This window comes from Coniophora puteana (assembly GCF_000271625.1).
Source record: "Coniophora puteana RWD-64-598 SS2 unplaced genomic scaffold CONPUscaffold_17, whole genome shotgun sequence".
NCBI classification, from domain to species: Eukaryota; Fungi; Basidiomycota; class Agaricomycetes; order Boletales; family Coniophoraceae; genus Coniophora; species Coniophora puteana.
In genome coordinates, this window is record NW_006913069.1 from 599,029 (window position 1) to 614,474 (window position 15,446).

Here is a 15,446-nt window from a genome sequence, read left to right on the forward strand (position 1 = left end):
GAACCGAAGCGCTACGAAAAAGAAGGGCCTTGTGTGGCCTTGTTAGCTTCCAAAGACGCCGGTGATCACGACTGTAGTAGAATACAAGCTAAATTAGCAGTACAAGCCAGATGAGATTCATCGCTCCGCGACATAACAGAAAAAGATGAAAACAACGATAATTGATGGCTTGTAAGAGTACGAATACACGATGCAGCTATGCAGCACACTAAACATGAGGAATAAATCCACTAACTGATCATGAGTATAAAGTGAGTAACAGAACAGGGGAGTAAAACAGCGAAAGAGAAAATCGAAACAAGTGTATGTACGTGTGGAATCCGGGCTCAAGTCCATGTCTCCATTTTATGATCTATTAGTAGCTGAGAAGGGATCTCATCGCAATTCTCTCCAGTTCGGGTTGAGCGGGGGAGAGCGCGGCGGCGAGTTGGTCTGGTTGAAGTTCGACTGCGTGGGCGAATCGAGCGAGCCGGGGAGATACAGCGGCACCGTCGGCGTCAGCTCGTAGATGTGCTGCGACGTCGTGCGCGGCCTGTTGCCCTGCGCCGGCTCGAGATTGTTCATGACGATGTGGATGTGCGGCTCGAGGTTCATACCCTCGTTCGACGTCTCGGACTCCTTGTTGAGGTTGACAGACGTGCCACGGCCGTCCCAGACGCAGCGGATCTCGGTGCCCTGCAATATCTGGGCGAGCAGGCCAGTTGTAATGTGCCGGACTTCAACGAAGCGCGAGTCAAAGAGAAGTATGTAAGGCCAGTGCAGGGCAGCACGCTCAGCGGTGCCTTCCCATTCAATGGTGTGGTTCGCGCGGCTCGGTGCGCCGTGTCGGTCAACGTAGACCCCAAACTCTGCCAAGAAGCTCAGCAAACTCGGTCAACGAGGAACAAGTCGCTCGACGCACCGTCGTATACAAGCAAGAACTCATTATCGACACGGAACATGCCCATCGGGCGGCAGTTTTCGCAACGTTTAGCAAGCTTTTCGTAGCGATCATCCCGCGTCGGAATACTGACACTCTTGAAGCTGAAACACACAATCAATTAGCTTTTTTATGCGTCAAATGACTCAAAACATACTCAGTCAAATCCATGATCTCGAAGCCCTTCGTACAAAGAATCGCGATCTTGTGTTTCAAAAACACAAGGTCATACGACTCGGACGGAAGGAAGAATTCCTGGCAGAGTCGTCAGTCGTCATCCACATGAACTCGTAATCCTAAAACTCACCCTGAATACACGGAACCACTCCGACCGAGGCTGACGCAGACCAAAGCGCGACGTGAACGACGCGTTGGCTCTGCTACGGTCATTGATGCGTTCGACGACGGGTTCAAGTACGCGGAAGATACTCTCGAGCTGTCGCAAGACGTCAACAACGGGACCCTCTGATCGTGAGCTACACGCACCTGCTTCTTCTTCATGTAGATGACGAGCGTGCGCCCGTTTTGATGTCCAACGCTAAAGAACTGCACATCACGCGTGGTATTGACTCGCTGAGGCGTCTGCTGCGTCGCGTGCGGGTTACTCGATGGCGATGGAACGAGAGCCTCAATGTGGTATGCGAACAGACACTAAACAAACAACATGTTAACCAGGCACAACTGGTGCAGGCAAACCGACCAACCTTATCCGCAAGCACAAGGAAAATGCCGAACTCCTCCAGCATCGCGCACTGCGTCACCAGTTTAAGGTGCAAAACGCGTCGCATGGCTACATCCGTCCGTCAGCACTGAACCAACCACCACATCACAAAGAAAAACGCACACCGCGAATCATGCCTAAACCCAATCCACACGCCCTCCGCACACCCAATCGCAACCAACGACCGCCCATCGCTCGTCATAAACGGCACCGAACACGTCACCTTGCCCGTGATCGCGTTCTCGTTCCACGCCGGCTGCTGCGACCCGATATTCGACGACCCCGTGCTCACAGTCGGCATCAGGAACGTGTCCGTGCTCAGCGCCTCCATCTCGAACACCTTGTTGCTCTCCTGCACCACCTTGCGCAGGCCGAGCGCCTCCTCGAGCTTCCCCTTCCATTCGGCGCGTGCCTGCGCGGACTCGGCGTACAGCGTGACGAGCCCACCGAGCCGGCCGGTGTAGTATATCGTGCATGGGTACACGGCGCGCGAGTCCGAGGTGCTGCTTTCGGGCATGTTTCCGCCCACTGGTGAGACGTCGTTCGGGTTGCCACCGCCGACAGAGGGGCCGCCGTGCCGGTCACGCAAGCCACCTAGACGGATAAGCCCACCTCCGCGCTGCGTCGGAGGGTCGGTAAAGCTGGCCAGCGTCAAGAGGTCGAGGGGTATAGGCTGAATATCTCACTGTCAAGACGTCCTCTCGAGGCGTAAAGGAATACGTACCCTCCGGCTGACATTAAACTTCTGCAACCCATCCTTCTCCTTGACCTTCGTCATAACCACTGCCCAACCCATCAGCCATCCAAACGCAGCCCCAAAAATCAACCAACCACTCACAATAATTATCAAACAACAACACAAACAGCTCCGTCCACCCGTTCCACTCAAACCCCGTATCCGGCTGCCTATACAGCTTCCCACAATGGATCAACGACCGGTTCTCGTTCAACAGGTCCATATCGACCGCGTCCCCCGCCTTGAACACCAGATTCGAGTTGTACCGCCACAGCTCCACCTTCTGCTTCGCCGACTGCACCCCCGGCTCCGTCTCCTTCCCCAGCGCCTTGATCAGCTCGAGCACGTGCGGAATCGCCTCGTGGTCCTCGTGGTGCGCCGGCGTCTCGTCGAGCACGTTCTTGAGCAGGAGCTCGTACCGCAGCAGCCGGGGGATCGGCCGGTTGATGAAGTTCTTCATGTCAAGACGGTGCGCGTCGGGGTGGCGCGTGCAATGCTAGCGAGAACAGATAGATCAGCAATGTCCAGCAAAACGCAAGCTGAGGCCTCACCTCAACAAACATCTTAAAGTCCTGATTATTCCCCATCTCATCGTCGATCCTATACGCCGCAATCGGATAATTCGGCACATACTCCCGATATGCGTCCTGGAAGTTAAGCACCGTATCCAGCAGCGGCGCCGTAACGCTGTTAATCACGGGGTGCTCCTCCCTCTGGATGTCGTGCAGCTGCTCAAGCAGCCTGTGATGATGCGCATGCAGCTCCGCAAAATTATGGAACACGTCGGTGATAAACGACTGCAGCCGGTCCCGGGGCACGATCGGCGGGTCCGCCTCACGCAGGGGGACGACGTACATCGTCTCGATGTTCTCCAGGTCCTTGACATACGCCATCTCGCCCTTGATAAGCTCGAAAATAATGCTAAAGTCCCAACGCAAAACCATCAGCCAAACCACCCACACCAAGATGCTAAGCCAACTCACGCCTGCCGCTTCTGCTCCTTCTTCGGCAACCCCTCCCTCACATCCTGCCCCACAAGATCAAACCACTCCCACTTGCCCGCCGGCCCCCGCCCCATCGCCGTCTGAAACGTCCTTAGCTGCGCAACCGCATGCAGATTCCGCATCGCCTTAATCGCCTCCCCCAGAAACTCCGCGTCCGGATTCCCCTCCGTCGTCTCCTTCACAATCGCCTCCAGCGCAATCGGATACTTCTGCAGATGCTCGCTCGGCCGGCTCAAAAAGTGCTTCAGATCCAGCCCGCGCCGCGCCCCCTCCTGCGCACGCGCCCCCTGCCGCGCACAGTCCTCCAGAAACAGCCGCAGCCCCGCGTTGCTCTCCGTCTCGTCCCGGAACCGCTTCTCCGCGAGCGGCAGGTGCCCGACGTACGTCGGGTACGCGTACCGGAACACGGTCGCGGCTTCGAGGAAGACGTCGCCGATCTTCTGCACGATGGAGCCCTGCTCGCGCTGCCGGACGTACATCGACTCGAGCAGCTGCTTGTTGCACTCGCGCAGGTCGAGGATGTTGCCAAACACTTCTTCGATGAAGTCGTCTCGCGCGGACGGCTCTAGAATCTGCGGGTCTACTTGACGCAGTGGCCGTATGAAGAGCTGCACATAACGACGTTAGCCCCAACGCAAAAACCAGACATCACGGTGCTACACACCTCTTCAACCATATCCAGATCCTGGATATACTGCTCCTCCTGACTGATCGTCTTGTGTATAATCCTTTACCGCATGTTAACCTTCCAAACGCAGCAAAAAAGTACAAGTAAAAACGTACGTCTGCCGATGAACCTCGCTCTCCGGCAACGTCTTGAGAATACTCGGATCAACCATCAACTGCCAATCACCCGCCGGCGCCTGCTAAAACCCCCAAATTCCGCATCAGCCCCTTCCCAAACCCCAACACACTACCAAAACCAACACTCACATGCACCGGCTCAGGCTCCACCGCAACAGGCTCAAACAGCTGCGCCGCCTGATTCTGGCGCTACACACCACACGCATCAGCACTCGCGCTCACATCTCGACACAGAGAAGGCAAAGACGCACCTTCCTCGGACACGCATACGAATAACACGGCGCATCGTCCGAACAATTCGTCGAATAACACCGCGTCAGCATCGTAATCACCGCCGTCGGCAGCTCCTCCACCTCCTTCCCGCCCGGCGTCCTCCCCGCCGCCGCCGCACTCGACGGGCCGGCCTCCCCGCCGCTGCCGCCTCCACCACTCCCGCCGAAATCATTGAACCGCTCAAACCCGGGCGACACAGCGCCCTCGGCGTCGTGGTCGTCGAGAAACATGTACACGTCCTCGACACCGTCCTGCAGCGGCTTGTCGCCCCACTCCACTTCGTAAAAGAACAGCTGGCGCTGCAGCGACCGTGCGACCTGCAGCGCGGCGCGCCGGTCCGTCGTGGAGATGCCGTGGTTGATGAGGAGCTCGCGCTGGATCTGGGACTGGATCGTCGACTGTCATCATCGTGTCCACCCGGCCAGCCAGATATCAAGCATCAGCGCCAACTCCCAATAAACAAGGGAGGCATGAGCGGCGGAGACGCACCACAATGTCCTTCCCCGTGAACGCCCTCGGATACGGAATACTGCTCTTCACATGCGTCCCGCGCGGCACCTTATCCCGCAACCGCACCGCAAGATGGCTCAGCAAGCTAAAGTTGACAAACCGATCCGGATCCGCGTCCTCCGACGCGCTGTCGAACGTGTACCCATCCTCATCGTACGCCTCGTCGTACACCTGCCCCTGCCCCTGTCCTTGTCCCTGCGCCTGACCTTGTGCCGGTGCCTGCCCATGCCCATGCGGCGGCGCAATCGGCACCTGCGACGACGCCGCAGACGCCTGCGCATGCCTTGCATACGCCGCCCCGGCAGTCAAATAATCCTCCTCCCCCTGCCCGCGCTCCGTCGGCGTGCCGATCCCGCTCGACGTGCCACTATACGTCTCGTACGCGCCCCTCCCGTCCTTGTCAATATGCACAGACGGCGACGGCGTCGTCTGCGCCGTGAACAGCGACGTCTGGTCGCCGCGCCCGACCGCAGCGGGGTAGAGCGACGACGAGCCGCTCGTCGTCGCGGACGTGGCGGAGAGCGTCGAGACGGCGGACGCGCCGCGGGTGAGCTCGGCTGTGTGAAGCAGGGGAGATCAACGTGCGTCGGTGCGTGAAAGAGCAGTGGAAACGTACGTGGCAAGCCCCCAGCGCCGTACCCCACCACAGGCCCCGCGTCCATCTCCTGCCTTGGCTGCCCCCCGCCTCCACCCGCATATTCCTCCAACACCTCATCGTAAAATCCACCGCTCCTGTTCACCCCCGAGCCCGCATGCCCATACCGCCCCGCCCGCCCATCGTCGTACCGCCCCTCGGTAGCAGGCGGCGGGCCCGAGTACCCCCACGACCTTCCATACGCATACTCCTCCTCCCTCGCGTTCACATTCGCATTCACATTCACATGCGCATTCGCACTCCCGTTCCCGTTCCCATTCCCGTACCCCCCATCCGCACCATACCCGCCCAAGCCAGGCGTAACCGGCGCCCCAGCCCCAGGCGGCCTAAAGCTCCCCGCCCTCCCCACACCCGCCCCCGCCCCGTTCGCACTCCCGCCCATACCCGGCGGCGCAGGCGACGCGTTGTGCGAGCGCGGCAGCCCCGGGACGTGCGGCGACGGCATCTGAATCGAGGGAGCCGTGAGCGCTGCCCCTCCATATCCATTTCCGTTTCCGTATTCCCCGCCGTTCATGCCGTTGCTAGTCCCATTAGGCGGCAGCCCAGCGAGGTGCGGCGGGGGCGGTGGCGGTGGAGGCGGTGTCGCCTTGTAGATGTCGGGCGGAGGCGGAGGCGGGGGTGCAAGAATCGATGGTGGCGGGCCGCCTCCAGGCGCTCTTTGCTGGCCGTATGGCGAGACGGGTGAGGTAGCGTTTGGGTCGGAGGGGCGGGTGGTGTGGTACCCGGGTGCAAAAGGAAGTTGGCGTCGGCTGTGGGGAGGAGGGAAGGAGGGGGTGAGCATGGCAGTGAGCAGGAAAATGAGATTGAGAGATCGAAAGCAGAGGAGCAAAGAAGAGAACGGGGTAGAAAGGCGACAGGACGTTCAAAATATTGGAGAAGAAATAGGGGCTCAGACTCAACGCCCGCAGTCGCGCCAAATTGCAATCGCGATAGCGCGATGTGGAGAGGCAGTACACCAATCGCGAGCGCGTAGCTGCGCACTTTTCGCCCTGCGCCGTGCGGGAATCCAAGCAAGGACCGGGTAGAATGAAAGAAACAGCATCCGCGGAACCAAAATCCCAACCCAACGCAACAGAAGTCGAGAGAACAGGCAGATACTCACCCGTCCCAGCCTGTAGCACCCGCCGTGTTCGGTCGCGACGAGCTCGCGGATCCAGGCGGTCTCCCTTCTCTCTCATTAGAAGCGCGGGCTTGAGGGTCTTCAGGCAACGACGCCGAATGGCTATGAGCGCCCGATCCTGATGACGCGGGGCCCTGTTGGGGCGGTGGGGGCGGGAGGGGACGAGGGCGGCGGTGCGATGTAGGTGAGATGGAGTTTTGCTGGGCTGTGGGGTCGGGCATCGCTGGAGGTCGCGTCAGATGCCAGAAAGAGGGAGGAAGAAAAAAGGAAAGAGGATGGACAGGGCGAGAGAAATGGAAGCACAGAACGCAACCCCGACCACCGCGATGGAATGTGAAAGAGCACCACCACGTCCCATTCCAACCCCAGGAATCCACCACACTATAAACACAGAACACGACCCACCCTTGTTGTACCGACCACCACCTCCTCCAGCAGGCCCGTACGTCGGCGAGTCCCTGTCGCGATACGACCGAGTCGCACTGTGCACGCTGCCACTCCCGGCAGGGGACGGCTCCGAGGGCTCGGCCGGCGTCTCGTCGCCGAACGCGCGCCAGACCTCTTCATAGAGGTGCTGCAGATCTTCGTCGTCGGGCGGGGGCGGTTTGTGGGCGTTGCTCTGCATTGCTGTGTCGCTTATGAGTTGTTTCGATGACTGGATGGGTTGCGTGTCTGTGTTAGTGTCGACGCTGGCGCTGCGGCCCTAGTGGTTGTGGAGGTTATCTTCGAAAGGCGGGAAAGGGTAGTCTTGACGCTTAATGAGACTTTGTGGAAGACGTCTGACGTTGTAGGCGGGGCTGAGCTGTCAAAGCCTGCCCTGCCTGCCGGCCTGGCTGATGGCGTCTTGCGGATCCTCTCGATGACTTGTGTCGCAAACTGTCCTCCGTGCTCGTCAGCAGTCAAAGAGCAAGCATAGAGGAGCAGTAGTGGAATAAGAAAAGGAGAAAGGTGGGATGATGGGGTGTTGTGTCGTCGGGCACGGTGGTGAGGGGGACAAGACTGTCGCTGAATTCACACCGGGTCCCGCCACACCACTCCGGCAGTCCCCGGCCACTCCATCCTCCCTCCCTCGGCCCCCGTTGCCATCCCTCTTTAATAGCGCTGTATATCGTCGCCCACCTCATCGCCCTTCCAGAGCCACCAAGTCGTTTCAAGCTTTGGATTGGCGCCATCATCCACCGAGCATCACACCGATGGGCACCACCTACAAGGACCCCGGGACGGGCCGTGGGCTTATCAGATGTTAATCCCCCAAAACAGGCCTTTCTCCTAAACCTTGACTCCATGTCATAAAACCACAAGACACAATGTCCGACTCTCCTACACCCGATGCAAGCGCCTCTGATATGCGCAAGGGACGCACACCAAAACTCGCGTCCTCTGTGCACGACGTCAACGCCGAAAAACCGCCCTTTGGCTCCCGGTCAGTCCTCCGTCTGCTCTTGTCCCGGCCGACCTATAACACCAACCTCCGGCGCTTACATACACCCAGCTTCCTCACCGCAGACGCAGACGTCTTCTCCCAAAACGCATGGGACCACGTTCCCCCGCCCGACGAGCACGACGAGCACATCGCAGCCTCGCTCGCCCGCCAGCGCGCCGCGCCCTGTCCGGAGCCCGAGCGCCAGAAGATCAACGACAGGCCCGCGAAGCACTGGTGCGTCTCCCTTGTGGAGTTAATAGTGCCCGGGGACGCTGATACATCAGGCGGAAGGGATAATTTCTACAAGACGAACGCGGACAATTTCTTCAGGGACCGGAACTGGTGCGCTCTCTCCCTGGCTTCATCATCCGCCGAAACGCGCAGTGTGCTGATATCTATATTATCGTGCACACCCACGCAGGCTCAGCCTCGAGTTCCCCGAGCTCCTCGCCGCAACGGCGCCCGACGTGCGTCCCCTCCATTCGCCTCTCGAAAGTCGAGTATCTGAGACCACACAAAGGCAGGCCCTCAGACCGTCTGCGAAATCGGCTGCGGTACGCCTCCCTCCTCCCTTCCTCCTCCCTTCTCCCTTCCCTTTCCCTTGCTTACCCACCCACACTCACTCACGTCTTCGCACCGCACCAGGCGCAGGCAACACCGCCTTCCCCCTCCTCACCACCTCCCGCAACCCTTCCCTCACCATCCACGCGCTCGACTTCGCCGCACACGCCATCAAACTCGTACAGCGCCACCCGCTCTACACCGCGCCGCCCCCCGGCGCGGGCCGCGTCCGCGCGGCGGTGTGGGATCTCACGGCGCGCGAGATGCCCGCGGGCGTGCGGGAGGGAAGCGTGGATGTTGCGTTGATGGTGTTCGTGATGAGCGCGTTGGGGCCGGGGGAGTGGGAGAGCGCGGTGCGGAGTGTGTGGCGTGTGCGTCGGCTCTCTCTCTCTCTCTCTCTCTCTGCATTTACGCAGGAAAGGCCGCGGTTGCTGATTTTTTTGGGCGGGGGATTTAGCTGCTGAAGCCAGGCGGGCTGCTTCTCCTAAGGGACTACGGCCGGTACGATCTCGCGCAGCTGCGGTTCCGCACGGGACGGCTGCTGGGGGACAATTTCTATGCGCGCGGGGATAAGACGCGGGTGTATTTCTTTGAGCTCGGTGCGCCGCCGTCTTCCTCTGTCCGCTCTCACAGTATCTCATCCGAGCGTGCTTGTCTATAGACGAGCTCGCGCTGCTGTTCACGGGCGAGCGCGCGACGCCCGCGCAGAAGGCCTCGGCGGAAGGTGTGCGTGTCGAGGATGAAGAAGAAGGGCAAGAGGGCGCGATTGTGAACGGGGGAACAGCGTCGCCCGGAATTGCGGGGGCACATACACCTGTCCCTCAGAGCGACGGTGCATCGTCACCAGACGCTTCAAGTGCTGGTCTCACCGCCGGCTTCTCTGTGCCAACGCCTTCTCTAGATCCGTCGTCGCTGCCCCCGTCACAAGCGGGCGCAACACCAGCCCCGGAATCAGAATCAGACTCGGACCCATCCCGATTCGCGTCCGCAGAACGCGCCGCAGCGTCTCTACACGCCTCCGGCGCGCTCTTCACCGCCGAGCAGCTCGGCGTCGACCGGCGGCTGCTCGTCAACCGCAAGCGGCAGCTTAAGATGTATAGGGTGTGGGTGCAGGGCAAGTTCCGCAAGGTGTGAGGTGTGGGGTCTGGAGGCTCGTTACATGTTGTGCATGTTTTTTTAATCCTACCTGGGTCGGTGATGTAGCATTGTGGGTTAAACGAGCCCATGGTGCACCTACGAGTACGGCTGAATGTTGAGCTGCTTTTGGCTTGTATAGGCGTGTTTACCGGCGGCCTTGGAGAATAACAAGACCACATACACGGGGTTTTTCTCTTTAGCGCTTCGGCTTCTTCTCAGGATATGTCGATACGATGACCGTGCTTACTGTGTTTTTAGTCAGACCGAGGCATGTTATAGCTGGTAGGTGTTTGACTCATGACTCTGGTGGGTATGCGCTGGATCCTGTTGTCTCTGATACCCCAGCATTTTCTGCGACGTTGTGCCAGTACTTTGTGTATTCAGTGCTATAGTGTCATATCGGTCTCCTTCTGTCCTAAGCCACAGGTTCATCATATTTCTTGCAGCACAAGATGTCTAGCGCGGCCTCGTACTCGTTTCCACGTTGCAAGACCCGTGAAATGCCTGCTCGTAGTAAACATACAGCGACGGTGATACTGATGCGCGTAAGTGAGGTATACTCTACCGTTCTTAAGCAACACATACTCATTGACACTGTAAAATAGGGGCGGAGGGGCGATGGTGTGCCTGAGAAGCGGATCATCCTAGCAGGGTTTCCGCAAGGCACTACGATGTCGATTATGGCTGGCTTCACAGGCTCTTCGGCCACGGATATTGTTTCTTGGGAGACGCAGGGAGGTAAGGTGACTTGGCTCGACTGGGTAAAGCAAAGGAGGGACAGGCGTTTGGTGGTGTAGCGGCTCTCAGCCGCGGGTATGTTCCGCGCCTGCAATGATTTTCGTGCTGTGAGCTATTTCTCCATCTCTCTATCACGCTGACGCCTCCATGATGTCCTCGCTGCTCCGATGTCCGGTTAGATGCCATGCGTATTTTTTAGATGTGCTCGTCGCGCACGCAGCACTCCTATGTTACTAATCATGGAGCACGTCAAGGCAGACAGTACTTGTCATCGCCTGTTCGGCCGGCGAAGCTTCTGCCAAAGTCATCCGAGAACTTTCTGGAGGTAAAGTCGACATCATCGATCACAGTACGAACCACGACCACGAGCGAAGGGACAGTCTTATTGAGGTACACCAGTTTGGAGGAGTGGTGCATGTATATAACGAAGCCCAGTTTCTTCAGCTGAAGGAATGTCTGTCTGTCTGCGTGGTTCACGCGTGTCGTCCCCCCACCCCCATTTCATAGAGACGAAGTTCAATTTCGCCGCCTTAGATCACTTCTGTATTCACCAGGTTCCATCGAATGCTTACAATACAGCCGCAAATTGTTTGGTCGTTGTTGTGGCTACTGGGCCACACTAAGCAACAAAGGTCTAAACACTCCCCACATTAACTGAGGGATGCGCGGCTGAAATGAAGCTTTCACTCTCAGTACATGGATGTTCTGGCTCGTTGCCCATTCTCTTCAACACGACAACATACCTCAAGACGAAGTGAACTTGCAACCTTTTGCACTCGAGAGGTCCGAGACGGCGGCGAAGGATCTGTCGCCAGTCGGAATTTGAACTTTACTGTTCCGCCGGCACAGTGTTCTAGCGTCAACTAAGCGTTCACCAGACGTTTGGCACCGTCCACTCATCCGCCATCCACGTCGTACTATCGCAAACAGAGAATAGGAACCAAGGGCGATTCGTTTGGCTAATGTCATACTCAGTAAGTTGAAGTAAAATAAGGACAGAGTCTCCACGGTGTCCAACCCAACCGTACCCTACTTCCAACTTGCCTGGTACCGCCGTTTGGTTTGGGCGCTTACGGATTTACACAGGCTCAGGGACCTGTCACTTCAACTGGCACCATCAACTTGACCATCAAGCTTCTTTTGCATGTGTATTCAATTCAAGGATCCATCACACATTCCGCAGCTCTGGTGTACAGCAAGCTACAGCAAGTGTCTTTGATACGCCGCCTTGTACCCTACATCGTTAATGCGACATACCCAAAACGCCTTTGGATTTTGCACTCTTAGGCCTAGTGAGCATTGGTGAGCGAACAAGAGCACGCTTGGGCGCTCCTTCATTGAATGGGTTTCAGGGACACGTTCTCCGTCACCGCCACTCGGGAAAGCGTTTCTCAATTGCGGCGGCCTGTGGCGCCTGTCAAGACCTGCAGTGGATCTTCTAATACGATACGCGAGCTTTCCAAATATGTTGACATGACACCGCGGTTGTGTCGAGGCCTGCCTGGGGGTCCTTATGGGCTCACGATTTTACCTGTTGCTTTGCTCCTCACTTCCCCGCCCATCACGCTCGCTCGTCTCCTCCCACAACCATGAACTATCCTCCTGGTTATTCCGACTTATCCGCCTTTCTTCCTCAAGATGGGTATTCTGTGACTCATGACGAATCCTCGCCGTTCTTTTCCGCCGGTCTCGTCAATTATGAATGGGACTTTGGCGGGGGTGATACCTTCGCCGCTGAGCACGACATGCACGAAACCCTTCCTGACGAGACACTATCGCCGTCGTTCGACGCCCTCTGCTCCGCCGAGCACGACATGCACGAAACCCTTCCTGACGAGACACTATCGCCGTCGTTCGACGCCCTCTGCTCCGCCTCAGTCTCTTGCTCAGCCCCGTCATCCGAACCAAACCCCCTGAACTCTACGTTTCTTCATATGCACCCTGCTGGAACAAACGAAACGTACTCCATAGACACGGTTGCTGCGACGCCCACTTCAGCGTCGGTGGTAGATATGTTCGCGTTGGCCGGCTCTAATGAAGAACCCAGAGTACGTCCATGTTATCGTGTGTCTGTGGACGACGCTTAACAATTCAAATTAGGCTACCTTGAACAGCGGTCAAGGTCTTCGGCATGGAGCTAGTCCTCCCCAGTCTACACCTCCTATTGCGCTCTCCGGTCACGGAGTCGTTGATCTCGGTAGCTCGCATAGGCTTGACAACGCCGTCACGGCTACGGGCTTTGTCGATCATTCCAGTCACGGTCTTGAGCGAGACGTTCATCAATTGACAAGTTTGTACACCTCCCCTTCCTTACCGCAACATTCTCCTCCTTTCGATCAACTCCAGCAAGCAGCATCGTTCCAGACTCCTCCCCTCCAACTCACATTACAATACCCTCCGCCGCCGCAAGCTCAGAACATGCAATTTCCGTATGGGAATGCTGCGTGGGACTTTGACGAGATGAATTATGCGCCTCAGCCCGACGTGCATGAGCAGCCAGCTCTTCCTGATCAGGTCAGGGCGTCGCACATCCAGCATTCGTGCTCGCATGTTCACGATGTGGAATGGGCCCATAATTACCCCTCGCCTTTGATACCGGGCCACCAAGCACGGCTTAACGAGCGCGTGCCTAACGCTCCTCCTCTTATCGTGAGCTAAACCTTTCTTACTGTTTAGATACGTATCCTAATGCGATATACCGATTAAAGGGTGCCATTCGTTCCGCTTGCGAGCAACACTCCGATACCGTGGCGCTCAGGATCGCAGAGTTGCTCACGAGCGTCTGGAAGTGTTCAGCCTGCTACACACGTATCCCGGTCGAAGATATCGCATCGTTGCGCAACTTCATCTGCGATCTCGGCGCTAAATTCAAGGGCTCCGCGAGCAAGGAAAACACGGAGCATACGACTGGGCATGTGAATGGAATCCTGGTACGCCTCTCCGTCACTCATCGTCTGCGTTCGTCGCTGAGAATGATGGCAGAGCGACGATGTGTCGGCACAGGAGGGTGTTGATCACATTCCACGTGGTTTGGCAGGAATTTGGAACAGCGGGTACCAGCTGGAATGGAGCACGGTCCAGCAGAGTCCTACGTTGATACCTTCTGGTATGATGCACCACGGCGATCTTGCGGATGCCTATGCTGACGACAGCATAGTACAACCTCAAGAGTTCGTGATGGTGAGCACCAAAGTGTTTCCTGAGACTACGTGCTCGTATTTAAAGCGTTTTATAGCACAACGGCGAACGGTTTTATCCGCCGATCCCCCCGGTGATTATCCGAGGGACATCGCATGACAAAAAGCCCAGCCCCGAACCTTCTCCGCGCTACGTCTTTTCTCCGCCGCCGCGTACGCGTGCCCCAAAGCCATCATGCCGTCGCGGTATCCTTGAAGGCCCATCTCCTGCCTCACCTCCGTCGACTCCTGTCCCTTCTCAAGGCCAGGCGCTTACGTCTTCGCGGAGGCTAGGTAGGCGTGCTCGACAATTAGGATCACAGCATAAAGATCAGCACCACGACACATACCCTCGTCTGAACCTGGCTGCTCCGCCCTCTCACGTACTTCCTCAGTCTCTTGAACGAAATGTGAGTATGATCACTCCGCGATTATTATGAGAACTCACCGAATATTCGATATTACTCTCCGACAATCCAACAGATTAATGGTAGCGACTTCGCTCATCCTGCCGCGCAGCACATCCACGACGACCTCGGCTATCCCGTCTCCGAAAGCGATGTACCCGCTAGTAGGAAACGGGCCAGCAACGTCCCACATGCGCTGAGAAAAAGGATGAAGACGAACGAAGCCACCTCTGTCCTCCACGAAAAGGACAACCAAACAAATTCAGTATACCAATCAAGACCAGCAGCTTCAGGTGCTGCCAATCCCGTCGCGGCAGTACCGAATCTCGGTCATCCCCCTTCACTGGGCGGGTCTCAGAGAACGGGCTCTCTGGCGTCTACAGAAGGAGGTTTGAGGGAGCGGGTAGTTTTGCCGGTATCCGAAGCCTCCGACCTTATGCACCACCGACGTGGAGCTCCGTCCCGATCCGTCCATCAGCCCAATCGCTCTACTCCGTTCATACCGTCTGCATATTTGACGGGCCCCGGCGTTTCGGGTCGCCCCGAACTATTCACCCACCCGCGCACTGCTCAAGAAGGGGAAAACGCTCTCACGAGCCACACGCAGCGCTCGGCCAGCGGGCGAGCGTCGTGAATGGAAAAATGGCACGCCCACATGGACACATGGTCCCTAAGATCGGTAAGCTGCGGCTTATCTGGGCCATCACCTGGTATTCGATCTGAACGTCTTCTGTTTTTAGTATTCAACTACGATGACATTGGTGGCGGCGCGACGATGATGATCTGTCGTAAAACTTGACATCGATGATGCTCAGACGTATACCCTTGTACTAGCCTCTGGAAATTGGAATAAATAGATATTTTCTCGTCAACGTGTTGCCCTCGGCGTGTTAATAATGTCAGATAATCAGCTATAAATTGAATCTATAAGTGAGTGAGCGTAATCTGGATCAATGTGACGAATCCCTCGACATCAAACATCTTATAATCAAATGTCTTGGGCTTGAGAAAGCAAGCACCGAACTTTGCTTTGCTCCATAGCCGGTATCCATGAGGCTACGGAACGTGTACTGTGCTCGGAGCAGGCTTCAGGAATTGTTTCGTGCTCTTTCTATGTCAATTGACTGGCGAGTTCACGCAACCTTCGTTAAAATCGAAAAACGTAGCAGTAGTAGTGTTAAGACAAAGTTGCGACTGTGATACGAGGGTCTAACGAGACGCCTCGCTCCCAAACGCGTCCCGAGGGGTTGTGTAGTCATGTT

At 57.2% G+C, this 15,446-nt stretch overlaps 3 protein-coding genes across 3 annotated transcripts; 2 read left to right on the plus strand and 1 right to left on the minus strand.

The window, feature by feature from the left end:
• Nucleotides 1-174: 174 nt before the first annotated feature.
• Nucleotides 175-7,684, minus strand: CONPUDRAFT_85508 (uncharacterized protein). The gene is made up of 19 exons (XM_007776470.1): nucleotides 7,148-7,684; nucleotides 6,725-6,965; nucleotides 5,584-6,371; nucleotides 4,947-5,524; nucleotides 4,436-4,855; nucleotides 4,314-4,373; nucleotides 4,164-4,246; nucleotides 4,045-4,108; nucleotides 3,360-3,988; nucleotides 2,928-3,297; nucleotides 2,479-2,872; nucleotides 2,365-2,423; nucleotides 1,764-2,313; nucleotides 1,624-1,709; nucleotides 1,406-1,570; nucleotides 1,227-1,355; nucleotides 1,077-1,174; nucleotides 902-1,023; nucleotides 175-848 (listed from the first exon to the last, which is right to left on the minus strand). The coding sequence occupies exons 1-19, from the start codon at nucleotides 7,365-7,367 to the stop codon at nucleotides 376-378; spliced, it is 5,529 nt and encodes a 1,842-aa protein (XP_007774660.1). The 5' UTR covers nucleotides 7,368-7,684; the 3' UTR covers nucleotides 175-375.
• Nucleotides 7,685-8,039: 355 nt separating this feature from the next.
• CONPUDRAFT_169634 (methyltransferase) lies at nucleotides 8,040-9,972 on the plus strand. The gene is made up of 7 exons (XM_007776471.1): nucleotides 8,040-8,165; nucleotides 8,235-8,507; nucleotides 8,587-8,632; nucleotides 8,686-8,719; nucleotides 8,811-9,097; nucleotides 9,184-9,325; nucleotides 9,388-9,972. Exons 1-7 carry the CDS (start codon nucleotides 8,050-8,052, stop codon nucleotides 9,858-9,860), a joined length of 1,371 nt encoding a protein of 456 aa, XP_007774661.1. The 5' UTR covers nucleotides 8,040-8,049; the 3' UTR covers nucleotides 9,861-9,972.
• Nucleotides 9,973-11,752: 1,780 nt separating this feature from the next.
• On the plus strand, nucleotides 11,753-15,019 carry CONPUDRAFT_169635 (uncharacterized protein). The gene is given in 9 exon segments (XM_007776472.1): nucleotides 11,753-11,903; nucleotides 11,954-12,649; nucleotides 12,702-13,250; nucleotides 13,310-13,531; nucleotides 13,584-13,781; nucleotides 13,837-14,187; nucleotides 14,261-14,859; nucleotides 14,901-14,904; nucleotides 14,924-15,019. The coding sequence occupies 6 exon segments, from the start codon at nucleotides 12,191-12,193 to the stop codon at nucleotides 14,816-14,818; spliced, it is 2,337 nt and encodes a 778-aa protein (XP_007774662.1). The 5' UTR covers nucleotides 11,753-11,903; nucleotides 11,954-12,190; the 3' UTR covers nucleotides 14,819-14,859; nucleotides 14,901-14,904; nucleotides 14,924-15,019.
• Nucleotides 15,020-15,446: the final 427 nt, after the last annotated feature.